General features: G+C 42.7%; 1 protein-coding gene across 4 annotated transcripts in view; it reads right to left on the bottom strand.

Annotated features, from left to right (window-relative positions):
• GALNT10 (polypeptide N-acetylgalactosaminyltransferase 10) overlaps positions 1-20396 on the bottom strand; it is a 228865-nt gene that overhangs the window by 124960 nt on the left and 83509 nt on the right. For all 4 annotated transcript variants that reach the window (XM_030927279.1, XM_030927280.1, XM_030927278.1 and 1 more), the window contains exon 2: positions 2170-2272. In XM_030927279.1, coding sequence (XP_030783139.1) covers positions 2170-2272 — 103 coding nt within the window. The remainder of the gene's footprint in view (positions 1-2169; positions 2273-20396) is intronic.

The following is a 20396-nucleotide window of genomic DNA, read 5'->3' on the forward strand; positions in this document are numbered from 1 at the left end:
GAGACTCTGTCTCAAAAAAAAAAAGGATCTGTCATTGGTGAGGATCTTGAAGAAATGGCAATAAAACCAGCTGGTTAAAAATCATCTTGCCTTCCAGAGCTTGTGGTCTGAGCAACACCTATTTACTCTGCAAAGTAAACATTGACAAAGTCAGATATCCAGGAAGGTGCAAGCTGAGACGTGGAGCCGAAGGGCTCTGACTACTCCAATCCAGTCAGACAAGAAACAGGACTCCGTCATCTACAGTTTGTAATGCTTCATAAGACATCACTGATTAGACCCCAGGACAGATAACACGAGGGATCCAAATTCAGTAAGCAGAAGACCAGAAGTGTTTGCTCAGGGAGGGAAGCTTCAAGAGGGCAATACAGGAGAGCAATTCAGAGTTCAGGTCCTGGAGCCAGATGGAGTGGAGTTCCAAGGCCAGCCCTACCCGTCCCCAGCTATGTCATCTTGGGCATGCCGTCAGCCTTTCTGAGTCTGAAGATTTTGCCTTTTGTATTAATTAGAATGAGGAGGTTCAATGTGAATGATGTGATGATTAAGGAGATAATGCAGACAAGATGCCTGGCACATAATTAGCATTCGACAGATGCTGGTTATTATTATTCTTAATGTCTCCACTGCTGGTTACTCTTGTCTTGCTGTTTAGCCCAATGTTCTAATAATTCTGGTATGTCTGGCAAATCAGCTCTTCTCAAACGTTTTCTTTCTTAATTTAGGCAGCACCGGCTGGGCATGGTGGCTCACACCTGTAATCCCAGCACTTTGGGAGGCTGAGGTGGGCAGATCACTTGAGGACAGAAGTTTGAGACCAGCCTGGCCAACATAGTGAAACCCTGACTCTACTAAAAATACAAAAATTAGCCTGGTGTGGTGGCACGGGTCTGTAATCCCAGTTACTTGGGAGGCTGAGGCAGAAGAATCACTTGAACCTGGGAGGCAAAGGTTGCAGTGAGCAAAGATTGCACCACTGAATTCCAGCTTGGGTGACAGAGCGAGACTCCATCTAAAAAAAAAAAAAAAAAAAAAGAGCAGCACCCATTCCCCATTTTCTGGCATCTCTAGATTTCTCTTTCCATCAGTTAAGTTATTGTACCAGCTCTATTCAGAACCTTGTGGTAAGTTGGTTTTGTCATAATGTAATTTTAAAAAAATCAGTAGTGGTGGGAGCCTTTAATGGAGATAAAAATGAATAAAATATTAATACCAATGCCTTAGATTTCTATAGTGCTTTCTAGTATTGCAAAGCTACTACATATTCATTGCTTTATTTGGCACCTCACAATAACATCCTGAGGTTGTCAAAGCAGGAAGCATGAGTCCCACGGACAGATGAAAAACCTGAGGCTCTGGGAGTATGGACTTTAACTGCTGATTAGATGGCTGTAAGTGGCATCAGAGCTGCTCTCCTGACTCCTTAGTCTAGGCTCCCTAGAGTTGATTCTCCATATAATTTCTGTACCACCTTACCCCAACCCTTCCCAACTCTCCAGTATAAACGGAACTGCTCCCAAGACTAATTAGCCACAGAAAACTTTAGCTGAAGCCCTCTAAGTTGACTCAGTCTCATGGCTGCAGTGTCAGGTAGGAATCAACTCTGCCCTCCCTCCAGACCTGGGTTCAAATTCCAAGTCTGCCTCTTTCTTTCTGTGCAACAGTGGGCAGATTACCACCCCTCTTAGAGCCACAGGTCCCTTCTTATTAAATGGGCCATAAAGGTTGATCTGAGGTTTCACAGAGGAAATTTCCAAGCACAGAGCATGGATCTTCCTCACAACAGGTGTTCAATAAATGGTGGCTCCTGTTAATACTGCTCCTTGTTTTAGTTGTAATCCCATAAGGGAGAGACATTTCTATCCTATGAAAATAAAATACAAAATATCCTATATGAGGGAGACATTTTCTATCATCCAATAAAGGTGGCAGGCAAATTCTTGCAGGCAGCAGATCTGGTGATGGGAGTGGAAAAAGGGGTCAGCTAACCAGTGAAGAGGGGCATCTGGGAATCAGGGGAAGGGATGGTGGCTGACGGGGAGGGAGCCAACAGGAGGTCCAGACACCCCTACTAAACACACACACGAACACACACACACCCACACACACACGTAAGCATATGTGCATATGCCCTTCACAGAGCCCACCCATGGCCAATCCCGCCCTCCATACCTACGCGCTGAGTGTCCCTCCGGATGGCCTCCTTGTCATGCCAGTCCTTCAGCTTCTGTCCATCTCCTAAGAAAAACGCCTTCTTTTGTCGACTGTGTGAGCCCTTTAAAAAAAGACAAAAACTATGAAAAATAGAAAAGGGCAAATAAGTTCAGTAACACAGGCCCAGGAGTTACACTGCCTAAACGAGCTTTTTATTGACCAAATGCCTGTCATCCTGTGTTCCTTTATCCACTCCCTCAGTATACCTTTGTTGGTGCCTTGCCATGTGCCAGCCAGGTGTGCAAACGTCAGCAAGATGACAGGAACGCAGTGTCTACCTTTCGGGAACTCACAAATCAGTGATGGAGAAAAAAGATGATCGCATTCTTTTTACCCACAGGAGAAAGTGCGCAGTGTGGTGACACCCAACAGAAATATAACATGAGCCACATATGTAACTTGAAATTTTCCAGTATCCACATTTAAAGAAGGAGGTGAAGTTGTTTTAATAATGTACTCTACCTAAAATATTACCACTTCAACATGCAATCAATGTAGTAAACAGATTAAGGTATTTTACATTTTTTGGTGGGGAGGGTGAGTGGTGGGAGACAAGGTCTCGCTCTGTTGGCCAGGCTAGAGTGCAGTAGCACCATGACGGCTCACTGCAGGCTCGAACTCCTGGGCTCAAACGATTCTCCATCCTCAACCTCCTGAGTAGCTGGGACTACAGGTACGTGCTACCATACCAGCTAATTACTTTTTGTAGCGATGGGGTCACCCTATGTTACCCAGGCTGTTCTTGGACTCCTGGGCTCAAGCTGTCCTCCCACCTCAGCCTCCCAAAGTGCTGGGATTACAGGCATGAGCCACCATGTCCGACCTACATTCTTTTTCTTTGTACTGCCTTTGAAATCCAGTGTGTATTTTACACTTGTGGTCATCCCAATTCAGACTCATTTCAAATGTTCAACAGTTGCATGTGGCTAATCACTACATATTGGATAGGGGAAGGGCTCAGAGAATGCACCACATGAGTTCAGTTCCACTGGGGAGAAATGGGAGAATGTTTCATGGAGCTGAGTGCATTTGGGCTGGGTCTCAGACAGATCAACAGGAGAGGCAGGCAAGACAAACATCCTGGGCACTGACTTGTGACGTTTGGGTGGAGTAAGGCAAAGCAGTGTGTGGCCCAAGGAAAAGGAGTGCCGTAAGCAAGAGCAGAAGGCAGGTCTTGGTCATCCCTGTGGTCCTGAGGGCCCAGCTCCAAAGAGAATAAATGTGTGGCAAATGGGCGTGGACTGTATGAAGAAGCAATTGAATGGCTGAAAGGAGAAAAAAAAAAAAAAAAAAAAAATATATATATATATATATATGTATGTGTATATATATATGTATGTATGTATATATATATGTATGTATATATATATATGTATGTATATATATATATGTATGTATATATATATATGTATGTATGTATATATATATATATGTATGTATATATATATATGGCAGCCCCAAGAGAGCAGCCCCCACGGCCTGGGCTCTGACAGCATTTATCATTTACCTGGGGAGGTGAGCCCATCCGTACAGGCTCAATACTTCCCATTAGGAAGTAGTTTCCCTAATTAAAGGAGGCTGCATTTCAGTGACTGGGGTCAGCAGAAGGAACCTGATACTTTCTCAAGCCAACAGTGAAGTCAAAGGCCTCCAGGCCCAGAGCCTTCCCCAGGTAATGCTGCACCACACAGCTACTTACATATATTCCATGTTCATGTAAATACTTTCTGAATCACCTTGCCCATTACAAATCTTGCGGACTTGTTCTTGCCACTGTGGCAGGCAGAATCCAATAGTCCTCTTTCCGATATAATTAACTTCAAAGGCCCGGATGTGTGGTGTGCTGGACCTTAGTGCTAACAAGAAGCCCCCTGAATAAAATCATCCCTGCGCTTGTTTATTAAGCGTCTGGTTGATCCTTGTGTTAGCAGGCTTTCCACAATGGCTCAACATCTTTATGACAGCTCTAGTAATAATAACAATCCTTTGTATTCTCTCTCCTATAGACCTCTCTGAATTGCAAGAAGATAATTCTGAAACTTGGTGTGTTAGATGTCTTGGTTAGAGGGGGGAAAAAAACTACAAAAACTAAGGCCACATGCTTTCAACAGTTCTCAGGGTTCTTAGAAATCACAGAAGCTGAGCTAGAAGGTCCTTATGGAACCATCTAATCAGTTCAGGATACAGTTCCACAGGAGAGGCCCCCGGCACTGCCTTGGGAAGAGGAAGGCTGAGAGTAGGGGCTTGCTCTGCCCGCTCTTCAATCAGAACAACAACACATCTGTTTTATGCACTGGGGTTCCATGTGGGATTTCATTTGAAGACAGTTCTTCTGCTAAAAATAAATAGATACCAAATTTCCTACACAAGTAAACAAATATATTTGGAAGCTGAGCTAGGACCACTTCCCCATACCACAGACAGAGAAACCAAGCCTTGGGGCAGGCCAGGAACCTGCCCAAGGTAATATTCTGCTTCTGTGATGTCAGGGTTGATCAGTTAGGGGCTAGTTAGCTCTCCTTTCTCCAGCCCTCCCTCCCAATCTCTTTTTCCTCTTCTGCTGCCCACAGATTGGAAACTTTGGTTGATTACTTCAGCCTACTGGTAGGACTAGAGGCTCTGCAAACCGAGGCTCCCTTAATGGAAGGCACAAAACTAAAGCCATGGTGCTCAAAAGGTTGTGTCTGAAGGGCACAGGATGGGCACCACCTGGGAACTTGCCAGAAATGCAAATTCCCAGGGTCCTACCCTAGACCTCTAGAAGCAGAAGCTCTGGGGGTGGGGCCCGGCAATCCGTATTTTAGCAAGCCCTCGAAGAGATTCTGACACACGCTGAGGTTTGAGAACCACTGGTCTACAACGAAGCAGACGATAATCCTACCTGATCTGTGTTGGTCACATCAAGTTGAACAGATAATTATCATAGATGGTTGCAAAACCCTGAGGCCTGTTGGCCAAATGTGGTCACTAGCAAACAACCTGGTGGCTTTCAAGGTGCTTTTTGTTTTGGTTTGGTTTTCTTAATTCTAGTGTGAAAATAGGGAGATTTCATATTGTTTTATCAAGATTTTTGGCTTCTCCTGAAAACCTAAAAGACATGCCAGTACTGGGCTGACTTCCCTCAGCTCATCAGCTGGGCTGTGTGGATGGGGAACGTCTCCCCAGTTTGCCACAGTCCCTACCATTCCTTATTGCATTTCACCTGCCTCCCATCTCTCATTTTTGTTACCTGCCTGGCCCTGGTGAGCTTGAAACATGCTGGGATATTCAGGAATGTATCCTGGTTGGGGAAGATTAGAAACTACAAGGACTAGGAGACAAGAAGCCCTGGAAGACATGGGAGATGTTATTTTGTTCTATGAAGTCCTAAGGCTACACTGAGGACCAATGGTAGACGTTACTGAATGACTGAGGGGACTCAGACAGAGAAGAAATTGCAAAAGTCGGGTTGCTGCTAGGATGAAACAAGACCATTTGGAAGAAGATATTAGAAGTGGCCAGGAATAGAAAGACCGAGAGTCCATCAGGATGTGAAGGAGAAGAATCAAGTGCAGGGTTGGGACTAGTGCTTCTCAAATTTTAATGTGCAGGAGAATCATGTGGGGATCTTGTTAATACTGATTCTGGTACACTAGGTCTGGGGTGGGGCCTGAGATTCTGCATTTCTAACAAGAACCCGAGTGATGCTGACGCTGCTGGGCCACAAAAGACACTTTGAGTAGCAAGGGTTAGGCAACTTTAAAGGGCACTTCAAGAGTCTAAGATTCCATGAAGGGTACTATTTCCTCTACAAGCCTGCGAATGTCTTCCAGTGCTAGTGGGAATGGGGTACAGGGATAAATCTCACTGTTTTGATCTCACAGAAGTAAACCCCTAGAATCTCGTTCTCAAAACAAAACACTGGATTGCTGAACTGATGGCACTGAGAATTAAGGCTCCAAAATCCTGGGAGTTTCATACCTAACTCCACTGCCTTTGCCTTATGATGCACACTGCTCCCTCTATCCCTCCCTCCCTCCCAGGATCTGCAGAGATGAACTATGCTGCTTTAGGTCTCATTGGTCCTTATATCTTCCCTAAACCAGGAGGACTTTGGAGCCTGCTGATACAAGGAGTTCTACATGTCTAAGCACGCAGCTGCTAGAGTCCTCAGCCATCTGAGCTAAGTAGCTATTCAGAGACAATTAGTCTACCTCCGCTCATCTTACAGATAAAGGAACTGAAGTCCAAACAAGCCAAGCTACCCAACCAAGGCCTCACAGCAGGCAAGAGGATAAAAACCATGTCCTTTGACTCCCAGGCTAGTTTTTAGTGGGAAAGAACCCTTGACTGTGACCTTGCACAAGCTACAGGAGTCACTGGTACCTCAATTTTCCCACCTGGAAAATGGAGTCAGCACTACCTGCCCAAAAGGTACTTTCAGATGAGCTGAGACAATCACAAACAGTATAGCCTGAGCACTCTCCTAATTTACACATGGATTGAGGATACTGACTCCTTAAGGATTTTAAAAATCTACTGTAAATTGACATCTCACCAAATCATGTAGATATAGAACTCAAATGTTATTGTATAGGTTAAAAAGTATTCCAGTTATAGGTCAGGGCCTTCAGTAGGGTGGAAAACAAGTTTCAGTCTTAAAATTATAGAGTTGGTCAGGAGTGGTGGCTCACGCCTGTAATCCCAATACTTTGGAAGGCTGAGGTGGGCGGATCACTTGAGGTCAGTTCGAGACCAGCCTGGCCAACATGGTGAAACTATGTCTCTACTAAAAAAAAAAAAAAAAAAAAAAAAAATTAGCCGAGTGTTGTGGCATACACCTGTAATCCCAGCTACTTGGGAGGCTGAGGCAGTAGAATCACTTGAACCCAGGAAGCAGAGGTTGTGCTGAGCTGCAATTGTGTCACTGTACTCCAGCCTGGGCAACGGAGTAAGACTCCATCTCAAAAAAATAAATAAATAAATAAATAACAGAGTACATGAAGCCTGAAGGGCCCTAAGAATCCTATCCAAAAACCTTAACAGAAATTGTAGTTAATTTCAGGTGGTTTAGGAGCCCCTGAGGACAATCCATGGAATTTCTAGAGGTAGTGCAGATTAAGAAACCCCAGATCATCTGAACTATCACCAAATGTTTACTGACACCTACTCTGTACAAAGCAGTGTGTCAGGCACCAAGGATGCAGGTTTGACAGCACAGATACCATGTAGGCCTAATGAGGTTTACATAAAGATCAGTCTCTCTCAAAAGGTGGTTCTTGGAGAACCTGGACCCTTATTATAGATGCAAATTCCTGGACTCAAATGCTGAATCCACTAAGTCAAAGTATCTACAGATAGGAGCCCAGGAAGATATCTTTTTTAGAAAACACATTCTCCATGTGATTCTAATTCACAATAAAGTTGGAAGACCTTTTGTCTAAACCCAGCAGGTTTGACAGATATTAAATCTGAGGCTAAGAGAGTAGAATGAATTTGCCCTAAATCCTACAGCTTGTCAGCCCCAAAGACCAAACCAGAGCTCGCAGTTCTCTCCCTAGAATAGACTGTAAGCTTCTTGAAGGCAGGGGCATTACACCACTGCACTTTCCGAGGCCAATACCTGACTCATCTTAGGCCCTTGAAAAATACCAGCTGAATGAATGAATGAATGCTCTTCAATGGGGTGAATGAATGCTAGTTTAATGACTCAGAACATTCTGGTTTCAAAGTTAGAAAAACCTAGGTTTTACTTCCTCGGCAGGTGGACCCCAGTTTCCCTGACTGATAAATAGAGAAAACTAACAGAATAAGAGTATCTGTTGGGAGGATTAACTGAGCTAATCTGGCACAAAGTGTCCCAGTATTTGGGACAAAGTTAGGTCCTCTTCTAGTAAAGGAGAGCTACTATCAATACATTATTTTTAGGGAAAGTTTATGAAAACATGGTATGTTCCAGTGTTTGTGATAACCATGTTTGGAGGAATAGGACAGCGGATAGGAATCTAACAAGAAAAACTGTGGGTCCTGCAGAGGCAACCTATCTAACACCTGATTCAATTCAACTGGCTCTTGCTGATAACAGGATTTAGAGTTTCCTCATTAACAGGATGTCATATGCCCACGTCGAAACACAGTGTTCTTCAAGGAGAGAAAAAAGTCTTAGTTAATAGTGGCACTCTACAATAGAAACAAATGCCACAAGACCATTAACAACAAAAAAGGCAGGAACATTGCTTCTCAAAAGACAGCAATTCTTATGCAATAGCAATCACTTAATATTATGTAAAAGAGCACGTCTGGATTTTTCAATCCAGAGGTAATTTTAAGTTTCTTTAATTCTGTAGGCTCAAAGATTTGTCTACAAAAGCTGTGATTATTTTCCTTCAACAACCATCTTTTGCTACTTTGCTTTCCCTTGGTTTCCTGATGTCCTTCTGCTACAGGAAGCAAAGGGCTGAGGAAGGAACATGGCAAGAGAAGTGAGCGGGAGTGTGTGGAGGAGACTGGCAGAATCAATGTGGAAATCACATTAAATAATAAATTGGCAATAGATTTTGACTGGCTGCTCTAAATAACTGCTTCTGGTATCTGCATGCTTTTACTTAACATTCCACTAAAATAATCGATTAGTGTTCAAACACACACACACACACACACACACACACAAATGGAATTTTAATCTTTGTTTAATCACTACTTAGCAGGCCTGGCAGCCTTTGGAGGTAGGAAAGAATAGTGGTGAAGCAAGCCAACTATATTCTGCTCAAGAAGGAAGATTTGTTAAAGTGCATACTCTAATCCCAACACTGCAGACTTGGCAAAGAGCATCTCTGGCCGAGCTGGCTAGTGTCTTCAAAACAATGAAAGGGCTGTATGCTCTCAAACAGCAATGTTGGAAGGAAAGCTGAGCAGGTTATCTGCTTCATCCACAGTCTGAGGCTGTGTTACAGACCAGGTTCTGCTGTAAATTTTAGGATGGCTTCCCTCCATCTTCCTCTCAAAGAACCCTACAAAGGCAATGAAATGATTTTGCTTTGAGGTTTAAATAACTATAATTTCAAACATCTGTTTATCTACCAAGTAGATTAATAAACTTCTCTCTCTCTCTCTCTCTCTCTGTCTCTCTCTGTCTCTCTCTGTCTCTCTGTCTCTCTGTCTCTCTCTCTCTCTCTCTCTCTCTCTCTCTCATACACACACACACACACACACACACACACACACACACACACACACACACACACAGCACAAAGTAATCTCTTCAAGATTACCTTCAAGGTTACCTTCGAAGAGGACCAGGTAGGCCTTAATTTAGCTCAAAGCATAAAGTTTAAACAAGGGAGTGTGGACAATTAGATAAATGTACTTTCTTCCTGAATTTCAAGGACATAAGCTGGATTGTTTTTATTAATTCATTCATCCAAAAAATGAAATATTGAGGGCCTACTACGGCCAAAGACCTCTGGGAGAGACAAAGATGAACAAGGTAGTCCATGGCCTCCACAGACAGCTATGACACAAGTATATAAGGAAGGAAAACACACACACACACATATACAAGCCTATAACATAGTGCCTTGAAAGCTGTACAGATAAATTCAATAGATATTTACAAAAGCCAAAAATTAAATTCTACCTGGGATGATCGGGGAAGAATTCCTACAGAAGCAGAGTCTTTGACAGGAACCTGGGAGAAGGGGTAGGATTTTAACTGGTAGCAGTTGAGGGGTGGGGGTTAGGGGTGGAATCTAGCTAGAGGGAAAGTACGTAGAAAGAATGGGAGTTAGAAAGTGAAGGGCATATTTACTTAATGGCAAGGAGCCTGATACGGCTGGAGTGAGCAGGATGCAAAAGAGAGTCATGAGCAATAAGACTAGGAAGGAAGTCTGGACCAGAATTGGAGGGCCTTACATCTGAGCTGCTTGGCAGGTGGGAGCCACAGTAAGTCTTTGAGCAAGGAACAGGCTGAAGTAGAGCTCCAAGAATAAAATACGTTACTACCTATCCACTTTCAATTAATCTCAGAATCCTCCTCCTCCCATGAGAAATGCAAGGAGAGAGATGATTTTGTTTTCATTCAGAGAAAATGTCCCCTTTTCATAGGCTTAGGATCATTCATTCTGGTACCCCACAGTCAGACTTAGGTGACGCTGACCCAACTCTAGCACCTATCCAGTAGGCTGCTGTTTTGAGAAAACTTAACTTTCACTATAACCAGGATCAAGCTGTATGAGAAAACAATCAAACCTGAATGGCACTATTTATGAATGGAAGGAGGCACTACAACCCAGCAACCACGAGACTACGTCCGCTGGGCCCATGTCAGGCAAGTCCTGTTGGTCCAATAAGCAATGGGGCTGTGTCTGTTGTCCCTGCTCCAGTAACTCCATTGTCTCAACACCAGGATGTTGAAATCTGAAATCTGGCCCTTCCCTAAGAGGGGAAGGTCACTCACAGATAGGAGCCATTGTTTCAAAGGACTGATCCTGTGTTTCCAAGGGCAAAACCATACCAACCCTCCAATTCCTTTGTTTGATGTAGGTGGCTCTAGAAAAGGTCATTTGCTATGTAAGGCGTGAAAGCTCATTAAAAGACTTTAAACAGTAGGGAGGGAAAAAAAAAGCCAAGATACTTTGGAATGCCTGTTATCTAAAGGGCAAATAGAACCTTCAGTAGCTTTTCCCTTCCATTCTAAAAGAACAATTTCAACACTTTCTTCAGGATAAGTGCCCAAATGTTTTATCACTGGGGGAAAAAAAACAAATCGACTCTGATTGATAATTTGATAATGTTCATCTGAGTCTCTTACCTATCAATCCATCTGTCCATCTATCCATCAACTTAAGTGTATGATGAACACAAGCACAAATCAGGCCTTGTGCTAGGTGCTGAGGATATACTGGGGAGGAAGACGGACGGGGTCCTGCTCTCATAGAGCTTATAGAAGTATGTGTGGTGGGGGAGAAATGTCGACTTTCATCCAAAACTACAGGTAAATTAAAAAAGCTACAGTGGCAGGTCATAAAAGAGTGGTACATGGTACAAAGAGAGTCCCTTTCTTTCAGATCAGATTGGGGGGGATCTGATCCAGCCTGCAAGGCTTTCTTGAGAAAATTGGATTAGAGGTTAACTCAGTAGAAGGAGGAGTACAGAGCATTCCAGACAGAGGGAAAAGTAAAGACATACAAAGACTCTGTGGCTGAGCAAACACGAATCACAGGAGGGCCTGGAAGAGCAGTGTGTGTGGTGCACAGAGAAGCAGGGAAAGTCTGGTAGGAAGGAGAGGTAGGCAGGGGTGAGGATTCTGTCTTTCCTCCAGGAGCATTTAGAAATACAAGTGTTTTATATAAGGAGGTGATAACATCAGGTTGCATTTGGAAAGCTCTCTTGTAGCCAAGTGGAAAAGGGACTAGGAGGCCAAGAGGAGGGCTGGAGGCCGGGAAGGAGGCTATTACAGTGGTGCAGGCAGAGATGATGCTAGATTGTGCTGGGAAGGCAGAATTGGGGTGGGCACACACAGATTTTTTAAAAATAGGGTTACTAGGGTCCTGTGGGTTTGAGTCAAAAATACAGCCTGAGAACTTAGTCAGGTGAGAAGTTCATCTGTAAGATCTGGATATCCATAGTCCCACAGATGCAGGTGAAACCTACCTGGGACCTGAGCCCAGCTCTCCCCTCACCTAGCCTAGTGTCTGTGTCCTCACATGTTACTTTTAAGTTTCAATACTGTCCACAGAAAGCAAGTCAGGAAATCAGACCTAATGAGATAAGATTTTGTATCTATTTCACCCTCAAGAATTCAGTGACACATAGTCAAGAAAGAAGAGAGAAATCCTAGAGGGGTGGTGGCGAGCCTCCCGTGCTCATGTAGAGTGTGCCTGTGCCCTCACAGAGTCCCTGGAGGCCCCAGTTCTCTCCGGTCCCTGGGAGCGTGAGCGCTCTGTGCTGGGGGAGCCTACTCTAGGAAGATAAGTATTTTCACTACCTCAGAAGGCACTGTGATTACTTCAACCAAAGAAACAGTCATCATTGGTGTTCACGCTGGAGTTAAACCTGCCTAAACTGGACTTTTGAGAGGTGGTGTGTCTTCACATTCCATGGGCGATTGTCAAGGGTGATTCTGATTTTGTGTTATTTTCATCTTAAGTGGTAAGTTTTTTATAGCCTAACTCTTTCATGAGATTAGACTTGACTATATTATTATCGTCATTATATCCACTTTGTAGATGACAAAACTGAGGCTTGGAGAGAATATCCATATGAAAGCATTTTGCAAACTGCCAGCCACCACATGAGTGTAATCATCACAGCTAATATCACCTATCACATGTACCTGCCCATTCCTTCCCAAACTCAGTATCTATAAAGGCTGCAGGAACATAGTTCTCAAATAAGGAAAACATGGTGAGATGAATCATACTTCTGTACCAAGAGGGCAATTCCCAAGAGGTTTTGAAAATCTCAGTCTAGCTGATGTGTGATCAATCACAGGAAAGCCCCTAGAAAGTGCTCTTCTTAGAGGCTTGACGGGCTGGGCAGGAGCGAGGGCTGCAATATTGCTCTGCACAGCAGCTGTGGATGGGAAAAAAGAAAAAAAGGGACTGGAAAGCTCATCAGAAGGCAAGTTCCTACTTTTCAGAGAGAGAATAAAAAATGACTGCAAACATATCCTATTAGTCTCCTAGCTGGGTAAGTAGGGTTGAGCCACCCAGTTATAAAGAAGTTGCTCTTATAATAGTAATAATTATAATCATAATCCCCTACATTCTGAAGACAGCAGACCAGAGTGAATAAGACCATCTGTTTTGGCGTTGGAAAGGCCTAGGCTTGTGCCACAGTTCTGTTTATTAGCTCTGTGATCTTGAGCAAGTTACGCTATTTTTCACAAGCCTTGGTTCCCCAACTGTAAAATGGGGGAAATTAATAGTCCCTAGCATAAAGGTTATTATGAAGATTAAATGAGATGCAGCAAGTATAGCTCTTAGCAGTGTTTGGTATCTAGGAAGCACTAGCAATGCTAGCTACCATTATTAGTTACTATTTGGTAGTATTTCATAATTTACAAAGCACTTTTATATTTATGTCCCATTCCTTCCTCTCAGTTGCACCAGGGCAAAAGCAGACATCACCAACCTATTGTAATATTCTTCCTTGTGGATTCCAGACTTCGAGAATCTTTCTCAACACTGTACTCCAAGCAGTGCTTACCCATCAGCTGGCGTTGGTCAGGGGACAGGACCCATCTGCCACAGCTGCCTTAAGCTGGAAGAGTGAATTTCCAAGTATACCTGGTAGACAGTGACCCACTGGTTGATTTCTACAATCTTGGCTCTTTGGCCTGGCTGGCTGCTCACTGCTTGAAAAGGTCCCCCAAGAAGGGGAGAGGGGTAAGAGCATGGGGAAACAACATGTGACTGATGGTAGTCCCCTCCTCTTTGAACTCCTTCCTGGCCCAGGAGGAAAGTCTCTGCCTGGACAATGATCCTGGCCTTCTCCATCTCCCATCTTGGAAACTGAGAACTCTCTGAATTCTTCTTTGCTTCTCTTAGGGTGGAGGCCATAAAGGGCTTTGAATCTCCTGGGCAGCACCCAGCCCCTTACCTATCCTGCCTCACGCTCACTCTGGCATTCTTGTTTTTTATTTATTTATTTTTTAAGAGATGGGATCTTGCTCTGTTGCCCAGGCTGGCTTGCAGTAGCATGATGATAGCTCACTGCAGCTCCAGCCTCAACCTCTTGGACTCAAGCAATCTTCCTGCCTCAGCGTCCCAAGAAACTAAGACTACAGGTACACGTACCGCCACACCTGGCTTTTTTTTTTTTTGTACAGACGAGGTCTTATTATGTTGCCCAGGTTGGTCTCAACCTCCTGGCCTTAGGCGATCTTCCCACCTGGGACTCCCAAAGTGCTGAGATTATAGGCGTGCACCATCATGCCCAGCCTCTCTTGTTCTTATATAATGATTTCTTAGATATATGGTGTCCCAGGCAGGATATGTGAGGTGCAACCACAAGAGAGCACACAGGACAGTCTTCCCAGACCATAGCAAACTGCTATGAATGCAGATACTCCTGTAGGAATCATCGAAACCTCAGGCAAGCTTCCCTGACCCCTCTGGCTAGATCACGCCCCTGATATGGGAACTTACAGCATCCTCACTGCTCCTTTGTGACTTCACATTCATTTGGATGATCATTTGACTACTGTCTGTCTATCCTCAAATTGTGAGCTCTATGAGAAGACATCAATTTCTGTTGAATGAATGAATAATGAATGAATGAGTGGAGACATCTTTTATCTTTTCCAGATGAAGGAAAGGTCACCCATGGATTAGACATGTCTATTATAGTCACAAAGATTTGATACCATAAAAGGGTTCTGAGAATTGACTTTATCCTATGACTAAATGGCTTCAGGTCAACTTAATGGGCTACAAAACTCAAAGGAGAGCTGACTCACCTGATCCTGAAATAATTTTTAAAAAGATGCAACAGGCTTTGAACTCTTCTACCTTCTTCCTTCTTTCATTTTCAAACAGTTTCCTTTCTGGATTCCTAACTAAGGCTTGTGGCAGAAATTGCTGTATATCCCCTAGGAGCTGTTCTTTTCTTCCACAGAAATAAGAATTTTGGCTGGGATATGATTGCTCAGAATAAAGATGATATTTTCCTGACATCCTTGTAGCTAGATGTAGCCTGACTGGGTTCTGTCCAATGAGAGGTGAGTGGAGGAGCTGCATGGTAGCCTGCTATGGTTTGAGCATGTTCCCCAAAGTTTGTGTGTTGGAAACTGAATCCTCAGTGCAACAGTATTGGGAGGTGGAACCTTTAAGACGTGATTAGCTCATGAGGGCTCTACCCTGATGAATGGATTAATGCTGTTATGGAGGGAGTGGGTTAATTACTGTGAGAGCAGGGCCCTTACAGGATGAATTTGGTCCCATCCATCTCTCTCACCCATGTGACGCTTTCTACCACCTTATGTGGCAGCAAGAAAGCCCTCACGTGATGCTGCCCTTGATCTCGGACTTCCCAGCCTCGGAAACTGTGACCAAATACATTTATTTTCTTTATAAATTATCCAGTTTCTGGCATCTGTTACTACAGCACAAAACAGGTTAAGACCCAGCCTCATGGAACTTACCAGAAAAAATTACTAATGTGCACCTTTGCCTTTCTTGTTTATCCCTTCCTCTGTCTTGCTGCCTAGAATGCAAAGGCCGCTATGATGGACCATAAGGTGCAGCTCCACGCTCTTGGGATGGCTGAAGCCATCAGCAGGGAGTACAGGTTCTTGAGGACTTCAGGGGGCAGAAATGTGATACTAGTCCTGGAGTTAAAACCTCCAGACTTTGAAGTGACAGAAAAATACACTATCTTGTTTGAACCATTCAAATATAATCGTAACTGATATAAGCTTCTTCTCTTGAAGCTTGAAAGACTGAGGAATAGCTTACGGTGTGGAGAGGTTCTTGAAGGAGGACCCGAAAGACACAGGCTTCAGATTCCTGGCTGTACATTTATGAAGAGTAGGACCTTAGGCAGGTCCCCTTGTCTTTCCAGGCCTCCATTATTTGACAGTAGAATGGGGATCAAAATAATATCTGCCCATGACACGATTATCTACATAAGAAATGCTAAGGAATCTACAAAAAAGCTAGTAGAACTAATGAGTTTAGCAACATATAAGGTCAATATATAAAAATCCATTTTATTTCTAAATACTATCAATGAAACATTGAAAACTGATGTTAAAATACCAATTTCCATGGTGTCAAAAATATCAAATAGTCGAGATACATTTAACAAAATGTATAAGACCTACACACTGAAAACTACAACACTGCTAGAGAAATCAAAGATCTAAATAAACGGAGAGATACATCATGTTTATTGGTCAGAAGACTCAATATTGTTAAAATGTGAGTCCTCTCAAAATTGATCGATCGACTCAAGGCACTCTTTATAGAAACTGATATTCAACAGACCTGGAAAAATAGCCAAAATAATTCTGTTTCAAAAGAGGGGCAAAGTTGGAGGACTTACATGTCCTAATTTCAAGGCACTCCTGGGATACAGTGACCAAGAGAGAGTGGCCATAAGGTAAGGACAGATATGTGATCAATGGAGTGGACAGCTCATAACAATACACATTCAGTTGTTTTTGAACAAAGGTGCTAAGAAAATTCAATAGGTAAAGGATAATCTTTTCAACAAATAGTGTCCAAACAATTAGATATTCATATGTCAAAAAAATACACCCCACACTTCCTCACACCCGACACGATGTAAACTTGAAATAGATCATAGACCTAAGTGTAAGAGCCAAAACTATAAAATTTGTAGAAGAAAGTATGTGAGAAAATCTTAGTGACTTTGGTTTAGGCAAAGGTTTCTTATAGAGGACACAAACTGCAATAAAATATGAATAAGTTAGAATTCATCACAATTAAAAACTTTTGTTGTTGTTTAAGGGACAAGCCATGAACTGGGACTGGGAGAATATATTTGCAAAACACATATCCTTTAAAATAATTTTTTTTTTTTTTTTTTGAGACGGAGTCTCGCTCTGTCGCCCGGGCTGGATGGAGTGCAGTGGCACAATCTTGGCTCACTGCAAGCTCCGCCTCCCGGATTCACGCCATTCTCCTGCCGAAGCCTCCTGAGTAGCTGGGACTACAGGCGTCCACCACCGCGCCCGGCTAATTTTTTGTATTTTTAGTTTCCATCCCTTTCCTTCCCAGTCTCTAGTAACCACTATTCTACTCTCTACTTCTATGAGGTCAACTATTTTAGCTCCCACATATAAGTGAGAATATGCGGTATTTGTCTTTCTGTGCCTAGTTTATTTCCCTTAACATAACTACCTCCAGTTTCATCCATGGTGCTGCAAATAACTTAATTTCATTCTTTTTTATGGCTGAAAAATATTCTATTTTGTATATATACCACATTTTCTTTATCCATTTATCTGTTGATGGATATTTAGGTGGATTCCTTACCTTGCTGCAATAAACATGGGAGTACAGATGTCTCTTTGACAGGCTGATTTACTTTTCTTTGGATATATACCCAGAAGTGGGATTGCTGGATTGCTGGATTATATGGCAGTTCTATTTCTAGCTTTCTGAGGAACTTCCATACTGTGTAAAACACATATTTGATTAAGGACATATTCAGAATGCATAAAGAACTCATACCAGTCTGGGCAACACAGTGAGACCTCATCTCTAAAAAAACAAAATAAAAAAAAAAATTGTCAAGGGTGGTGGCACATTCCTAGAGTCCCAGCTACTTAGGAGGATGAGCTGGGAGGATTGCTTGAGTCTAGGGGTTTGAGGCTGCAGTGAGTCACTGCACACACTGTGACACACAGTGTGTCATGTGACACAATGTCACTATACTCCAGTGGACAGAGTGAGACCTGGTCTCAAAAAAAAAAAAAAAAAGAACTTTTATAAATTCACCATTACTAGTCATTAGGGAAAGGCAAATCAAACTACACCATTAAGCTGGGTGGAGTGGATCATGCCTGTAATCCCAGCACTTTGGGAGGCTGAGGTGGGTGGATCACTTGAGGTCAGGGGTTCAAGACCAGCCTGGCCAACATGGTGAAACCCTGTCTGTACTAAAAATACAAAATTAGCTGGGCGTGGTGGTGCGTGCCTGTAATCCCAGCTACTTCGGAGGCTGAGGCAGGAGAATCACTTTAACCTAGGAGGCGGAGGTTGCGGTGAGCCGAGATCGCACCATTGCACTCCAGCGTGGGCAATAAGAGCAAAGCTCCATCTCAAAAAAAAAAAACCCAAAAAGGCAAAAAAAAACAACAACAAAAAACCCTACCATTAAATATCATTTTACACCTACTAGGCTAGCTATAGTTTAAAAAGTGGAAAACAACAAGTGTTAGTGAGGATGTGGGTGGAGAAATTGAAACCTTTGTGCACTGCTGGTAAAAATGCAAAATGGTGCAGCTGCTGTTAAAAAGTTTTGTGGTTTCCAAAAGGTTAAATGTAGAACTACCATATAATCCAACAATTCCATTTTAGGTATGTATCTAAAAGAACTGAAAGCAGAGACTGGAACAGACATTCTTAGGCCAATATTCTTAATAGTCACATTACCACAATAGACAAAAGGTGGCAACAACTCAAGTGTCCATTAACAGATGAAGATGGAAACAAGATGTGACATATATATACAATGGAATATTATTAAGTCATAAAGAAGAATGGAATTTTGATATATACTACAACATGGATAGACCTTGACCATATTATGCTTAGTGAAACAAGCCTGACATAGAAGGTCATACATTGTATGATTCCACTTACATGAGGTACCTAGAATAGGCAAATTCATAAAGACAGAAAGTAGAATAGAGGTTACAGAGGAGTAAGAATGGGGATTATTGTTTACAGGGAGTTATTGTGGGGAATCATTAAAAAATTGGGTATAGATAGTGGTAATGGTTACATGGCATTGTGAACATATCTAATGCCACACAATTGTACACTTGTGAATGGTTAAAATGACAACTATTATATTCATTTTAGCACAATAAAAAAAATACCTCCCTTCTCCTCCCCTCTAAAAAAGCCAATTCTTCTCATTTTCAACTCTTACATATTCTAATATCCTTCTGGTGATTCAAATGTATATTAGCATATTAAAGGCTCTTTGAAGTCACACAGAAAAGAAAGCTGTCTAACTTTGTTTAATACAGCATTTCACAAGTTTATTTGACTAGAAGTCTCCCACCCTGACAACCACTCATCTACCCCCACTCACTAGACAATGATTAATACCCTAGGAAACTCACATACTTTTTTGATGGTTATAGGGATTGGGTTGATGAGGGAGAATACAACATGATTTCTCCTCTTGGCAACGTGCAATTCAGTTTTGTTTTGTTTTAAAAAAGCACATAGACATCAAACAACTACACCAAGATTTCAAACTGACATACTAACTTGGAAGGAGGGAAATGAAGTTTATGTTAACATTTTCCAAAGGAAAGTTTCAGTCAATTTCTGAAGCATCTGTCACCCATCTGTCCACTCACTCATCCATTCATCCATCTGTCCATTCATCTAATACATGTTTATTGTGCAACTACTATTTTTTGGCCTTACGTTAGGTACTCCAGGGAATATCATAAAGACAATGATTTATGTCTACGACACAGGCCATATTGGAGATCATTTCGTTTCAAAAACTGCTACTGGGACCTGGGAGAAGAACTACAAATTCTCAGGAGCCAGAAGAATGGTTCTGGGAACAGTTTTGCAGAGGGGCACTGGGGCTGGGTGTTGAAGGGTGAGTATATAATGAGTACCACATGAGTAAAGGTAATAAAGTTGCCCTGAAATACTCCTCTTTTGTCTTTCACTCACAAAGAAGACTGTAGACTATTTTATAAGCCTGGCTTCTCATAACTCTGGTTTATGAGTCACTGTACATTTTCCAAATGGTTTATCACATTTAGATTTCTCCAAAAGCCTGAGAAACAATGCATTTGAATTTCTTTCATTCTAGAGAGTTGAGGACGATTTCTCAGGATGACTACAGTAGATTGTGAAAGTGGTCTCAATCCTCCATCCCAGGCCCTTTGCAAAGTGATTGTGTAGCTCCTCCCATCAAGAGTGGAATCTCTTTCCCCACCTACTGAAGTTGGTCTGGCTCTGTGACTTGCTTTGGCCAAAAGAATGAGGCAGAAGTGACAGTGTGCCAGCTTGAGTCCAAGCTTCGAGAGACTTGTACTCTTTTGCACTTATTTCTTGTCCTTCTGCCTCCTCTATGAGAACAAATCCAGCCTAGTATGCTAGAGAGATGTTAGAGGCAAGCAGAAGATAAGACATGTGGAGAAGAACTGAGGTAATCCTAGACAGCTGACAGAGAGCCAAGCCCCAAGGATAGGAGAGAGCCCAGCCAAGTTCGGCAGAGCTGCCCAGCCCAGCCCCAGTTGACCAGAGATACATGAGTCAGCACAGCCAAGGCCAGAGAAACCACCTGACTGGTGTGTAGTCCTGTGAGCAACAATATATGGTTGTTGTTTGAGGTCACGGAGCTTTGGCGTAATTTGTTATACAGCATTGTTTATGGTAAGGAGGAATCAATCAAATGACCTTAGAGAGGATTCAGTTCCGTTCTGTGTTTGCATGCTAAGGTGCCAAAACAGAAATAGAACTGTTTGAATCTTGTCC

This window comes from Rhinopithecus roxellana, chromosome 3 (assembly GCF_007565055.1).
Source record: "Rhinopithecus roxellana isolate Shanxi Qingling chromosome 3, ASM756505v1, whole genome shotgun sequence".
NCBI lineage: Eukaryota > Metazoa > Chordata > Mammalia > Primates > Cercopithecidae > Rhinopithecus > Rhinopithecus roxellana.